Source organism: Eutrigla gurnardus (assembly GCF_963514095.1).
Source record: "Eutrigla gurnardus genome assembly, chromosome: 12".
NCBI classification, from domain to species: domain Eukaryota; kingdom Metazoa; phylum Chordata; class Actinopteri; order Perciformes; family Triglidae; genus Eutrigla; species Eutrigla gurnardus.
Genome location: NC_139926.1, coordinates 25,802,056 through 25,815,718, shown reverse-complemented (window position 1 = coordinate 25,815,718; position 13,663 = coordinate 25,802,056). Strand labels below are relative to the sequence as shown.

The following is a 13,663-nucleotide window of genomic DNA, read 5'->3' as shown; positions in this document are numbered from 1 at the left end:
TGATTCTCCGCGGTTCATTTAACGCAATTTTGTGGAAGGATCATATTTTTAATGTTACCGTAACGTCAGCTGTTATCCTGAAAATGGTCTTCAAACAGGCGGCAACCTCTGGGTATGAAAAAAATAAAATAAATCCAATGCTGAAGTGCCTAAATCTGTCATTTGCTCTACTGACCACCAGGGGGCACTCCTCTCTGGTTGTATAGAAGTCTATGAGAAAATGGTCCTGCTTCTCTCTGCTGGCCACCAGGGGGCGACTCCTCTCTGGTTGTATAGAAGTCTATGAGAAAATGGTCCTACTTCTCTCTGCTGGCCACCAGGGGGCGACTCCTCTCTGGTTGTATAGAAGTCTATGAGAAAATGGTCCTACTTCTCTCTGCTGGCCACCAGGGGGCGACTCCTCTCTGGTTGTATAGAAGTCTATGAGAAAATGGTCCTACTTCTCTCTTGATGTATTATCTCAGTAAACATTGTAAACATGAGTTTATGGTCTCAATCTCTAGTTTCAAGTCTTCTTCAATCCAGCATGATGTTCATTTAGTACATTATGGTCCATTTAGAGTCCACCAGACCAGGAAGCAGGGGATGCTTTAGGGGGCGGGGCTTGAAATACAGCAATTGTAGCTTTGGGGAGATATGAGTGATTGATCGCTTGTAGAGTTTTCAGATTTGTAGCATTCTTATGAGCGATAAATAGTTGTATAGCTGCTGCCTCTAACATGAAGTGCTGTGTACTCCATGACCTAGAATCTACTTAATGTTCTTGTAATTGTAATTATTATAGGCAATAATCTTCCACATTGTACTTTATACCACTGGAAACCAATAGCAACTATAGTACCAATCCATTTCAACCGATACTATAATTAAAACCATCCATCAATCAATCTGAAACTACGAGTCTTGAGGTATTATTTATTATGTCCCATGATCTGTCCTTTTTCACTCCAGAAATATACAACATAATACAGAAGATAACAACTGTACTTCTCATGCAATGAAAGGTGATCACCGGCCAAAAACATGCATCTTCTGTTGAGTTATAACAGCAAAGTAGCACCAAGTCGGTCCAGTACGGACCTTTGTGGTCGACATTAGTACGGTCTATCAACTTTTCTCTACTTGTAGCAGCGCAGTCAGTACTGAGCCGCCGTTCTATGCATGAACTGTGTCTGACACCGGAGATTTGTTCCCAAACTTAACATAAATTATGCAGCCAACTGTCAACTGATACATGACCTCGGCTCGGCGCTCGCCGTGTTATTCCAGAGGACGCGGAGAGATCTGAGTGGATTCAAGTGACTAAACTCTTGACAGAAAGAGCTCCTGGGAAATAATGTTAGCCGGTGGAATTATGAATACTGAACGTTTGTATTTAGTGTGTGTGAGTGTGTGTGTTTGTGTACTTGTGGGTTTCGACACCTCGGAGGACCCAGGAGACGGCCAGAAACTGCCAAGACGCACGAAAACGGGATGTGAGCCGCTCAGCCAGAAAATAGACCCTGTCCAGGCCGGATCAGAAAGACCTTCAAATCCAAGCCTCGCTGTCTGTCACTGTGTGTGTGTATGTGTGTGTGTGTGTGTGTGTGTGTCTTCAGTGTTGTGTGTCGGGTATCGATTGGAGTCCTCTGGGAGGGCATGATAGGCGAACGAGAGGTCAGGGTGCACAAGGAGAGTGATGACAGCGTCGTGATTAGCGTTGGTCGCTCCTGAGTCGAGAGAGCAACTTTTTTTTTTTTTTAGATATCAACACGAGTCATTAATCCCATTTGAGCTTTTCTCTGGTCTTTTTTGAGTATCTTCATGATCCAGATATCGTGGGCGTGGATCGAGGCCGAGCGGGGGAATCGGGGAAGAAGAAGAGGAAAAGAAAACGCTGAGACTCCGAGAACAGAGAGGCCCTCTCACCCTCCTCTCATTATCCTGTTACACTCTGGTGTTTTCACTGGCAGCGCCGAAGCCAGCGCCGCTCGGCGCTACGTGAGCCGCGCAACGCAACACTCGCCGAGCGTTTTCCCCTAGTAGGAGGAGTGATGATGGAGAAGGCGATGAGGACAGAGTGGAAAACATGAAAGGATGGAGCAGATGTTGGTGGACGATGGGGGGGGATAAATAAGCAACGATGTCCCTCCTCTTATTCTGCAGGAATTCCACTTAAGTCTTAATGCCAAACATTTTTAAAGTCATCTTCTGCTGCTGCTCAAAGAAGTATTAACAGGTGAAACAGTTGACGTTAATTATTCTGCAAGAAAACATGTTAAAGTCAATGTTCAAACATTTTTGAAATCATCATCGAGAGAAGAGAAAATCTGGAAGACAATTTAGTTTTATATAGAATAATATCAAGTCAGTTAAACTTCAAAATAATACAAGGCAAGATGCAAGTTAGAAATGGAAATGTATAAAAACTGTAAAGTGGGAATAAATCAAGTATAACGAGCCTCATCTGGGATTCTTTTTGACCAAAATGACAAAAAAAAGGAACACATCTTGTTCTCCATCGCCCTGAAACGCTGTCAGCGGCCGTTTGTAGGCATCGTACTCCTGCAGCAGTTGCACTCAAGATGCATTTTTGTAGTTTATGACAAGACTTCTTCTCTGTTTGACCTCCATTATACAGCGACTTCAGAGCGTTCTTGTAGATTCCTCAGCTACAGCAGACGGCGGTCTTGAAGTCGTGAAAACAGCTTTGCACGTTTGAATTGATTTGTGCATTTTCTAGGTAGTTTTATGGTTTGTTTATATTGTGGAATCACAGATGTATGATTTTATAGTTGGTTGTAATGGAGGGACTGATGAAGTGACCTTGTCTACTTCATTCCAGCTACAGCTCAATTTATTGCTTGTTAATTATTCTCCAAATCATCTTTTACTGAATGACAATGTCGTACCTAACTCTACTTTTTAAAACAATATTTCACTGAATATTGTTTTTGTTCTGCTTGATGAGGTCATGATTTCAAAATATGCCCTCCAGCTCAAACAGGCTTCAAAGCTCCAGTAATAAAACCGTATGTAAATCACTCCATTACCTTTAAAAAATAAATAAATAATAATAATCAGAGGCATCAACATCAATCATTGCTTTAAAAGAGAGCAAATAGAGACACGTGGAGTTAATATTCCTGTGTTGGTTGTTCTCTAGTAAACTGGGAAAGACTACGGTTGGGGGGGGGGGGGGGGGGGTGCTGTACTGGGAGTTGCAAATGAGAAATAAATGGCTGGGAAACAAACCAATGCGTAATCACTAACGAGCAAAACTCTTAAGTAATCTTAATTATGCAGCGAATATACTAAAGATACTCAGCGATGATGCCTTTACCTTAGCCTTGGGAATTAATTTCCCCGAGAAGAAAACATAGCGATGCAGCTCGTAATGAACTGTAACCAAAGAGCCGTAATGAGCTGCTTTCATGGCTCATTAAAGTGAATAAATAGTGCGTAATAACTAGCTGTTTCTTCCACCTCCGGGCTGTCAGTTTTGAGCCCCAGTGACAAGGAGCTTCTCCTTGATTCCTTCCACTCCATCCCGCCAGTTCCCGTCTCGTCGTCTCGTCCTGACAGGATGGCGGATAAAACGCCGCGTGCCTCTCCGACGCTGACAGCGGTTTGAAGGCCGGATCTCCTCACCGCTACGTCTCAGTTAGCAGCGTAGCCTGAATTAGTCAGTCATCTCACTCTCCGGCTTCTCTGGAGTGCAGCGTGCCACTTGTCAAAAACCCCGTCCACACACACACACACACACACACACACACACACACACACACACACACACACACACACACACACACACAAAGACAGACGTACAAACATGTACACGGTGGCACTTCAGGCAGGCAGCCTTCACCTGCGATCGTCTCCAGCTCATTTTAAATCGCACAGCGGGATGCAAAATGCCAGAAAATGAAAAACTCATTGTGACTCATGAGTTCTGACTCTTTTCACAACAAAAATCACTCTCTTTAAATATACACTTCCAGAGTAAAAGACACAGCACTCTACTGTTTGAGAGCAAATATACAACGGCGTATTAGAGCCGCTGTAGGAGGAAAAACAGCAGAGGGGGGCAATATTCTGAGAATAAAAGTCGTAAATTTAGGAGTTTATTACGATGGGTTTCTAATGAATCATCCCAACGTTACCCTCGTTAAGGTCCTTAAGGTGATGATGTTGATACTTATTGTTGCTTTTATTTATATGAGGACAAACTGTTATCTTATGGGTGTTTGATCATTGATCACAGCGGTTGGGCTAAGATGCTAACGGTAGCTTTCAGTTGTTGTCATAGCAACGACAAACATGGTGTTACAAAGGTGTTAGCGAAGCCAAGCAACTTGTTTATATATCGGCTTTATGTGCCGAGGTTATGTTTATAACGTTTTTTCTCCGAATATTGCCCCCCTCTCTTGGCAGCTTTTCTTTTTTTGTTTTACTACAGTGGTACTACTACGCCGTCGTACAAATATGATCCCATGTATTCTGCTGTTCCTCAGGCTGCTCTGCCCCTCCTTAAATACACATCTCATGCATGCTCAACCTTTTGTTATTTCCCTCATCTTCTATCCAGTAACAACCGCTTTCCCTGAGATCTAATCCAAGTTGAATGAAGGGACCGATGGGGATGTTTGACGTTTGCATGACGGACGAGGCTGGACGTCCTCGATCCGATGATCCCTCCCCCCGCTGTGAACTGTACACACACCGGTTTGGACGCCGTGGTCTGATGTTGGCGTCTGCAAGGCGTCCGCCACGCTGCGTCACGTACACACGCCTCTCCGTAGGATTCCTGAGCGTCCGGGCTCAGGCTGTGCGTTAAGGAGCTGACCTCGCTCTCCGGAAGGTCAGCCCTCTCCCGCACTTGAAAAGCTTTCTCGCGAGCGTCTCTGCGTTTCGACGGGTGGCCCCGCCCGCCTCGCTCCGCCCGCCCGGCCGCCAACCCCCTTTGTGTCAGCTTCTAATGATGAAGATGATGGAGGGGAATCAAAGAGGAGACGGGGCTGACGTCGGGGCGGGCGCTCCGTGGGACACCAGGTGATTGGGGAGGCAGCTTTTGAAGCAACTTGTTGGATGGCTGTCCATTAATGTAAAATATCTGCTTTTCAAAGGGCTTTATTCAAGCTCGGAGTAGCGGAGCCCGGAGGGGTCAAGGTGTCTGGCGGAATAATATCTCACTTTACAGAGAGAGGGAGATAAAAGAGGCGAGTGCACGGTGACCCGGCCTTCTCCTTAGCCTCAGAGATACCGTCACGAACGGAGACAATTCTCTCCTCTGGTTACATTAAAATAAGCTCTTCTACAGGTTTGAGACTCGGCCCTCACCGGCTCCATTTGATCTGCGAATGTTATAAACGGTGCTTCTTTCGTCTATTTATTTAGATTTGGGATCAACCCCCCCCCCCCTGGGCATTACGAGGTTCTCACAGATCAATTTTCTCCAGTCGCCGTGAGCCGGGCGAGGGACAGACAGAATCTAATCCACCAAGTAGCAGGTTTATGAATCGTGAATTATGGCCGCGGTAAATCGCTCCGTCCGTTTTAAGTTACGGCGGTACAGTTACGTGGGCTTATGGGCCGCGACGGTCGAGAGACAGCGAGGGAGAGAGAGAGAGGTTTCCAGCAAAAGCGCAGTCAGAGATCACAGCGCTCCCATCGCACGGTGTGACATCCCTCTTGTCTCATTCAATGAGGCAGAAGGCCGACACGGATGCCACGCAGCGGTCCGGCCCGCTCCTGACCCCCATTAAATCCCAGCCAAATCTTTTGATATGTACTTTGATACCAGTATTTTATTGACACTGGGAGGGGTGTTCCTAATATCCAGTGCAGTTCTGCATTCCAGGAGATCAGAGCCGGAGGAGGAGGGGCTGGTTCTGTCTAAGAAGCTGTCCCGTGACCCCTGAAGGGTCCCCAGAAGCTCCCGTACGTCTGGACCGTTATAGGTTTGAGTCTGCTTTTACGAGAGATCGTGATGTATGGCCTCGGCCGTTTCCACCGAGGTCCCACTCAGATGGTGCATGCTGTCATATGAGCATCTTCAAACCATTTCTAGATGCATGGTATCAGTTTGATCCTCCTCTCTTTTCTTTTGAGAGAATTAAAAAAAATGTAATAAGTATAAATCTTAAAAAGGAACTGATGTGCACTTTTTTAATGTAATAATTGTGTTTTTAGATTTCCTTTTATATAGTTCTGTTGTTTATTATGGTCCGTCTGTCTGTGTGTCTGTCTGTCTGTCTGTCTGTCTGTCTGTCTGTCTGTCATAGAAATACCTCTTATACATCACTGCCAGCTCTTTCTGTACATTTTTACTTCCTTCAGATCAAATTTGAAAAAATAAAAAACAATTTGAAAAGACTATTTTGTGTTACTTTAATTTTTCTCTCCCAAAAGTGAACCCACTGACTTTTACCATTATTTCCTTTTTATAGTTAAATTTGAAAACCTGACTTAAATGGAAAAGAAGAGGAGAAATACAACGCACACACACACACACACACACACACACACACACACACACACACACACACACACACACACACACACACACACACACACAGCACTCACATGCTCCAGCCTCTGATCTGACCTGACAACTCCTAAGCTACCGTTTCCTCATGCCGCTTTAACTCGGACCACATTTCTCCTGGAGAACCTTCTCTCTCTCCTCCGACTCCAGCCGGACTTCTCTCCCCGTCCCTCTTTCTTCCCTCTCTCTCCCCGTCCCTCTTTCTTCCCTCTCTGTCTCCGTCCCTCTTCGCCACCATCTGGTTTGAATATACCGCCGTGTTCTCCTGTGTTACTGATAGAAGTTGGGACTGTAGGCTTTCTCTTTTGATTTGTGATTTTCTTCCCTCCATCCTCCTCATCCCTCTTCCTGCGTTGGCTCGTACAATGCCGGCATTGAGAGAGTCCAGTCTGTTTGATAATGTGGCGTCCTGTACTGTATATCTATAATACTGCAGTCAAAGGGTGCAGGTGTGCTTTATTTTTTTAAGAAGCTTTGTCAGTCGCCCACAGCGACGGCACATTGTCTGCAGCAGGTTTATTTTTATGATTGTGCTCTAAACGGTCAATTTAATTTGTTTATTCACGTTGCCTTGGAGGAGATTGGACTTTTGTTGCATTCTTCAGCGATTAATCACTTATTTTATTTTTGGGGTGGATGGAACTGATTTGCATCAATGCATTTTCATTTACAACCTTTCCTTTTTGTTCCGTTCTCCTCCTCGTCAGCTCTTGCAGTAACTAAATCTTTTATCCGTCATTTTTACATTCACAATGTGTCTGTGCTGCAGGTGGAGGCCCGGGAGACCATTACCAGGATGCTGGTGGAGCTGGACCTGGGCCGGACGGAGAAGTGCGTGAGGGTGAACTCGGTGTCCAGCGGTCTAGCCGAGGCCGACCTGCAGGTCATCCTGCAGGCCGAGGTCCTCCCGCCCGCCATCATGTTGCCCAAAGTGGAGGACACTCAGGAGGTGCAGTGGGTGAGTCCCGATCGTTGGCCCCCACTTTTAGAAGTACTACGGTAATTAAAGTCGGGAAGAAAGGCTGAATGGAGTCGCAGCTTCCTTAACATAAAACTCCAAAAAGTTGCAATACATGCAAATACAAAATAAGACTCCCTCCTCTCACCTCTGGGCGTCCACACAGCGGTGCTCCGACACAAGTAAGAGGAAACCTCGGGAATCTTCAAAGCAATCATAACAAACTTTTCCCCCATTTCCCAGTTAAAGAAGTGGGAATCGATCCCTGCGGCAGGACTCGGCGGTGTTTTTCTTGGCCGTCGCTCAAGAAAACGGATGACATTTCTTTTTGGGATTAGCTTCAGAAGCCGATAGCTTTTCTGTAACAACACGACGGTGCCTCCTGTCACCGCCGGACTTTTACTGGAACCCGACTTTGTGTCGCGGCGAAAGAATTAAATTAAAAGGTTAAAGGCAAACCTTTCATTCATGCACAGTGAGTATTGTCGAAAGTCTTCTTGGTATGTGAGGATGATCACAAGCTGGTTGACAAACACAAAATAATCTGCATCGTTCCCAATAATCTTAATATATTAGTAATCCATCGTTACTAACCGGGCGGGTTAGGAGGCGTCGGCCATCCCTCTGGCTTTCTCTATAAAGGGGCGCTGTACGGATGTCAGGTCCCCAAAGGTCAGGAGACAGTGACATCATTAATGGAGGCCTTTTTTCTGATCAGCTCCATATGGTTCACTCACTGTCTGCCTCCTTCCACCGTCTGCAGTTCAAAGGTTCTGTCTTCAAGTACGCTTTTTTTTTTTTTTTTGCTCATTAAGATTGTTTTTTTGTTTGTTTCTTTTAATGTGGGCAGGATGTTTACCTAAGTATCTTTAAAGGGGCTGCTCCACTTTTTCTTTGCTTTTACTTTTTATTTTGATGAAGCTCTTATTGTTGTTAAAGAAGAGGAGACATTAAGATTTGCTTTTGTAGAGATGGAGAGGTGAAAGGAGGGTGTCTTGTTTGGCATTTCCCCTCCAGTGTTGACACACACACACACACACACACACACACACCGGTGCATGGTCTTGGGGCAGGAGCAGGAAGTTTTTAACTAGTGGTTTTAATTAGAACACATCTATTTCCTGCTGCCCTTTTCCTTTTATTCCTCGTATAATTGCTGACAGGTGTTCACTAATTCTCTCCCTCAGCGCAGACGTTTCTCCCTTTACTACTTTTCTTAAGTCAGTTTTATTCTTTGTTAATTGTTATTATTATGATTATTATTATTATGCCTGAAAATCCCAGTCAGCCCCGTTGAGAGCTATAAAATATTTGGCTGGTTACCCTTCTTTTTCATTCTGCAGCTGTTTTGGAACAAACACACTCTTGAACGTGAGTCGGGTTGTTTCTTGCATCAGCAGGTGCACGTGGTTCGTCCGACGCCGTGCGTTCGAGTCCCTGTCTCTCCTCCCCAAAAACGTTCTCCACCTTCATGTCCACCTTTTTAAAGCATGTGTCCGATGTTCTGCACTCTCGTAAAGCGGCGCAGTAAATCCACTCGCTTGTTTATCTTTCTCCCTTTTCTTTTTTTATTGATATTGGCACAGGAACCTCCAGACTGATTTGTCGCTAAAAGATGGACTTGCTTGTTTCCCTTTGTGTGGAAACCTTTAGCTCTGCCTTCCTCCTCTCCCCCCCGGCCCTTGTGTGACTGACAGGCCTTATTGGGCTATAACAGGCGTAACTCCCCCCCCCTCCCTTTTGTCCGAGGACAATTCTCACACAGATTCGGGAGCCGTGTGCATTCTTTGCCCACCACACTATTTGGTGTGTGCACTGGGACCGAAAGAATCGCAACCCTGTCCCGCTCCTCCTCCTCCTACTCCGCCTCCACCCCCTCCCCTCCACCCCCCCCCCCCCCCCCCTTTTCTCTCGCTTCCCCTCTGTGAAATGAACACTTCAGCAGGCCGGAAACATTTAATCTGGCCCCCTTTTGAAGAAAATTAATTGAAACTTGTCCCACTATAGCCTCCCTTTTCTCTTGCCTACATCTCGCCCTCCTTCTCTTTTCATGATTGGGTGGCGAAATTGTCAGAGGGCTTGTTTGTGGCGTGGCTTTGAATGGGGACGAGAAGAGGTGTTATTTCTTCTTTTTCCCCCCCTTTTTTTTTCTTTTTGCCAATTCGGTAGTGAATAACATCTTAAAGGGTTTCCCCCTAGTTTTGAGAGCCTTTGACAGCTAATGGTGGGCTGTGTGCGCCGGAGGAACAATGGCGAGCACTACACCTCTTATGCGGCGTGAATCGGGGCCCTCCAAAGTGTATAATGGCTGAAGAGGAGAATACGGCAGAGGGGACAGAAACATGTAATCAAGAGGAGGCGAGGAGGCTCTTAAGCCGGCGCTGCTGCATTGAGCTGTCATTTGTTTTGCTTCTGCAGGATCCAAACAGCGTGCTCGGCTCGCCGCCGCCTTGTTGGGGTTTGGTGTGGCGGTGGTAATCTGTGTGTGTAATATCAGCTAGGTTTCCCCCCACGACGGGCCGTATCTATCTAGTTTCCTCTGTCACAGAAATAGGTTTATCTACACCCTCTTTTCACACTCCCTCTCGGACCCCCCACCCACCCCACCACCCCTTCCTGTGTTTGCGGAGGAGAGGGAGAGGGTGGGTGGGGGGGATATTATGCTAAGCCCCCAGCGTTAGTTTTTATGTTGCCATAGCAGCCTTGCTCCCACAGGGTTGTGACCTCAGATGATTACAGTACAAAGCCTATTGGGTCTTGAAAACCTCTTTGAAGATGAAAAGTCTTTGATGGTTTGTATTTATGCAAATCTCTCAGATATGATTTATCCAACTGAGATTGAATGGAGAGATGATTAAAATTGCCCCTATTTTCTTTTTTTTTTAAATCTTTCAATGGGGGCCCACTCTTTCAGTTTTTTTTTGTTTTTTTTAGAACAAGAGTGGTGTGAGTGCGAACGCCGGGTTGTTTTTTTTTTTTTTTTTGCTCTTCATTTAGGGAAAAATAGCGGCGCTGTACCTGAGGTTATTTATATCTGTCTTTTTTCCCCGGTGTGTCAAAGAGGGAGAGAGGGGAGACGAGGGGAAGAAGGGGGAGACATGGGAGTTAGACATTTCTACTCTGAGCTTCTTTTTTTTGCACCCTCTCCTTTTCTTTTTCTTTTTTTTATTTGACTGGCTTTGAAAGGAAATATCTGACGGAAGGGGGCTTTTGTGTGTTTCCAGATGATAGATTTTGGGAATTTGGGCTACCCCACTGGCAGTCCAGGGCTCGCTGTGAACTGGTCTGTTGGAAAAAATTGAAATGCTTTGGTCTTCAAAGAATTAAACCTGGGGTTTTTAAAGCCCTACTTAGGTGAGCTTGCATATTAGCAGGAGCCGTGCAGAATAAAGGCCTCGGCAAAGTGTCACATCACACTCCCGATTGTTGCTCCTGTTCCCCCGCCACCGAGGGAGGGGGGCAAAAAAACAGAATAATGCTGGAGTAAAACACACTCAAAGACATCCCAAAATCTTGTTTCTTCTTCAGGTTTTTGCCGTGTGTGTGTGTGTGCATTTACATGCATCTCAGGGGAGCACATGGTGTAGTTGTGCAAAGAAGGTAGACTTCAGAGGAAGGGGGGCTGGTAGGGGGGGGGAAACCCCGGTGATAATGTAAAATATTTTCATTTCACCGGCTTTTGTTGGCGCTCTCCTGCGCTCTGCTATTTGAACCCTCCATAGATGTGTTTCTGGGGAAGGACTGAAACGGGGTAATAAAGGTGTCAAGATTCATATCAAAAAGTGAGATTTTGCATGTTAAGATCTTTTTTCCCCTCGCTCGCTCTCGTGATGAAAGATGTGACATATTATTTATGTTTTTTTACTGCTGAACATTCGTCTCCCAGTTTTAAACTTCCTGTTTCTCCTCGTTCATATAACTAATAATGCGTTGATGAGCATTCCTCTGCAGCGTCACCACACCTTATAAATACATAACATCTTTGCACATTATCACACATGGACTCCTGAAAGTTTGTTTTTAATAACGCCCCGACAAAGCGGCTGGCGTCTAATGAATGTTGACTCTACCGAGTACTGAGAACAAATGAATTTATTGTTTTTTTTTGTTGGGGGGGTTATTGAAACGGTGGGTTTTTTGTTAATGAGTTGGTCCCTTTGTGCTTTAGTTTCTTGACAGGTTTCAGCGCCACTTGAAAGGACGGCCGCTGACAGAACCCGTCCGCCTGGTCACCTTTGTGGAAACCGCTGTGGGCCTGCTCAATTTTAAGGTAAATCACAAACACACAAAAAGAACCCCCCCCCAAAAAAACTGCCTACGTAAGACGTTTTTGCCCGTTCGGTCCATTGTTGGGTGCAGATTAAAGACTGCGTCAGCGAGCGGAGCGCTCCACGTGTCCACAATGAAAGGGATTCAAAGCTTTGGGGAAACGGTTTGTTTCCTTTTCTGTCTGTCTGACTCTCCAGACGTTTCTTTTTTTAATTAGAATTAATGTCATAATAGTGGAAGAGTTCTTAATGATATTTTGGCAAGCGTCAAAGCACTTCCTGTTCTAGTACAACACGACCTTCAGCTACTTGGAGGGGGGGAGGAGGAGGAGGGCGGCACGGAGTGGTGCATTCTGGGAGAAACAAGCTGTCCTTTCCTTCCTTTTTTTTTGATTTGTCTTTTTAGGTCTTCACTGTAATTCTGTGTGTGTGATGGCGGCGGCGGCGGGTGGGTGGGGGGTGTCTCTGTGTGCTTCCTCCCAGAACACCCTGTACCTTGGCCCAGACTGAACCCCAGGTTACAAGCAGGGAAAGAAAGGAATAAAGATGGCTGGTGCACAGCTAGTGGTGAAATTAATTTGGAGGCCGACAAAAGCCACGAGACGCGTTCTGATTGTTTCATGTGCTTCACAACTGACAATCACCCCCCCCTCCTCTCGTCTGATAACACATGTGGACCGCAGCAATAGGGCTGATCTGACTTGTATTGTATTGTAATACAATATAGCTGTACAACAATTCAGAAAGACTGGAAATACATGGAATGGAATAAATAAACCAGGCTGAATACGATGAAACACACTTGACGGTACCTTCAGATGTTTCAGATGATTGATAACCACAACTATAAGACATTTGGGTCGCTCAGGAGTGAGGAGGCATCTTGTTGGTTTAATGTAATGTACAGTATCTAGTGGGCCAGCACATTAAGTCTCTTGAGTATCTCTAGTCTCTTGAGTGTCTCTAGTCTCTTGAGTATCTCTAGTCTCTAAAGTATCTCTAGTCTCTTGAGTTTCTCTAGTCTCTTGAGTATTTCTAGTCTCTTGAGTATTTCTAGTCTCTTGAGTTTCTCTAGTCTCTTGAGTATCTCTTGAGTTTCTCTAGTCTCTTGAGTATCTCTAGTCTCTTGAGTATCTCTAGTCTCTTGAGTTTCTCTAGTCTCTTGAGTTTCTCTAGTCTCTTGAGTGTCTCTAGTCTCTTGAGTATTTCTAGTCTCTTGAGTTTCTCTAGTCTCTTGAGTTTCTCTAGTCTCTTGAGTATCTCTAGTCTCTTGAGTGTCTCTAGTCTCTTGAGTATCTCTAGTCTCTTGAGTATCTCTTGAGTGTCTCTAGTCTCTTGAGTGTCTCTAGTCTCTTGAGTTTCTCTAGTCTCTTGAGTATCTCTAGTCTCTTGAGTATATCTAGTCTCTTGAGTATCTCTAGTCTCTTGAGTATCTCTTGAGTGTCTCTAGTCTCTTGAGTATCTCTAGTCTCTTGAGTATCTCTTGAGTGTCTCTAGTCTCTTGAGTGTCTCTAGTCTCTTGAGTATTTCTAGTCTTTTGAGTATCTCTTGAGTGTCTCTAGTCTCTTGAGTGTCTCTAGTCTCTTGAGTATCTCTAGTCTCTTGAGTATCTCTTGAGTGTCTCTAGTCTCTTGAGTATCTCTTGAGTGTCTCTAGTCTCTTGAGTATCTCTAGTCTCTTGAGTATCTCTTGAGTGTCTCTAGTCTCTTGAGTATCTCTAGTCTCTTGAGTATCTCTTGAGTATGTCTAGTCTCTTGAGTACATCTAGTCTCTTGAGTATCTCTTGAGTATGTCTAGTCTCTTGAGTACATCTAGTCTCTTGAGTATTTCTAGTCTCTTGAGTGTCTCTAGTCTCTTGAGTTTCTCTAGTCCTCTTGAGTATCTCTAGTCTCTTGAGTGTCTCTTGAGTGT

The 13,663-nt window shown here is 45.2% G+C and overlaps 1 protein-coding gene across 1 annotated transcript in view; it reads left to right on the top strand.

Annotated features, from left to right (window-relative positions):
• The window catches only part of clybl (citrate lyase beta like), a 57,581-nt gene that overhangs the window by 36,488 nt on the left and 7,430 nt on the right, over positions 1 to 13,663 (top strand). Inside the window, exons 3-4 of the mRNA XM_084022880.1 lie at positions 7,296 to 7,484; positions 11,653 to 11,754. Of these exons, the coding sequence (XP_083879006.1) occupies positions 7,296 to 7,484; positions 11,653 to 11,754 (291 nt within the window). The remainder of the gene's footprint in view (positions 1 to 7,295; positions 7,485 to 11,652; positions 11,755 to 13,663) is intronic.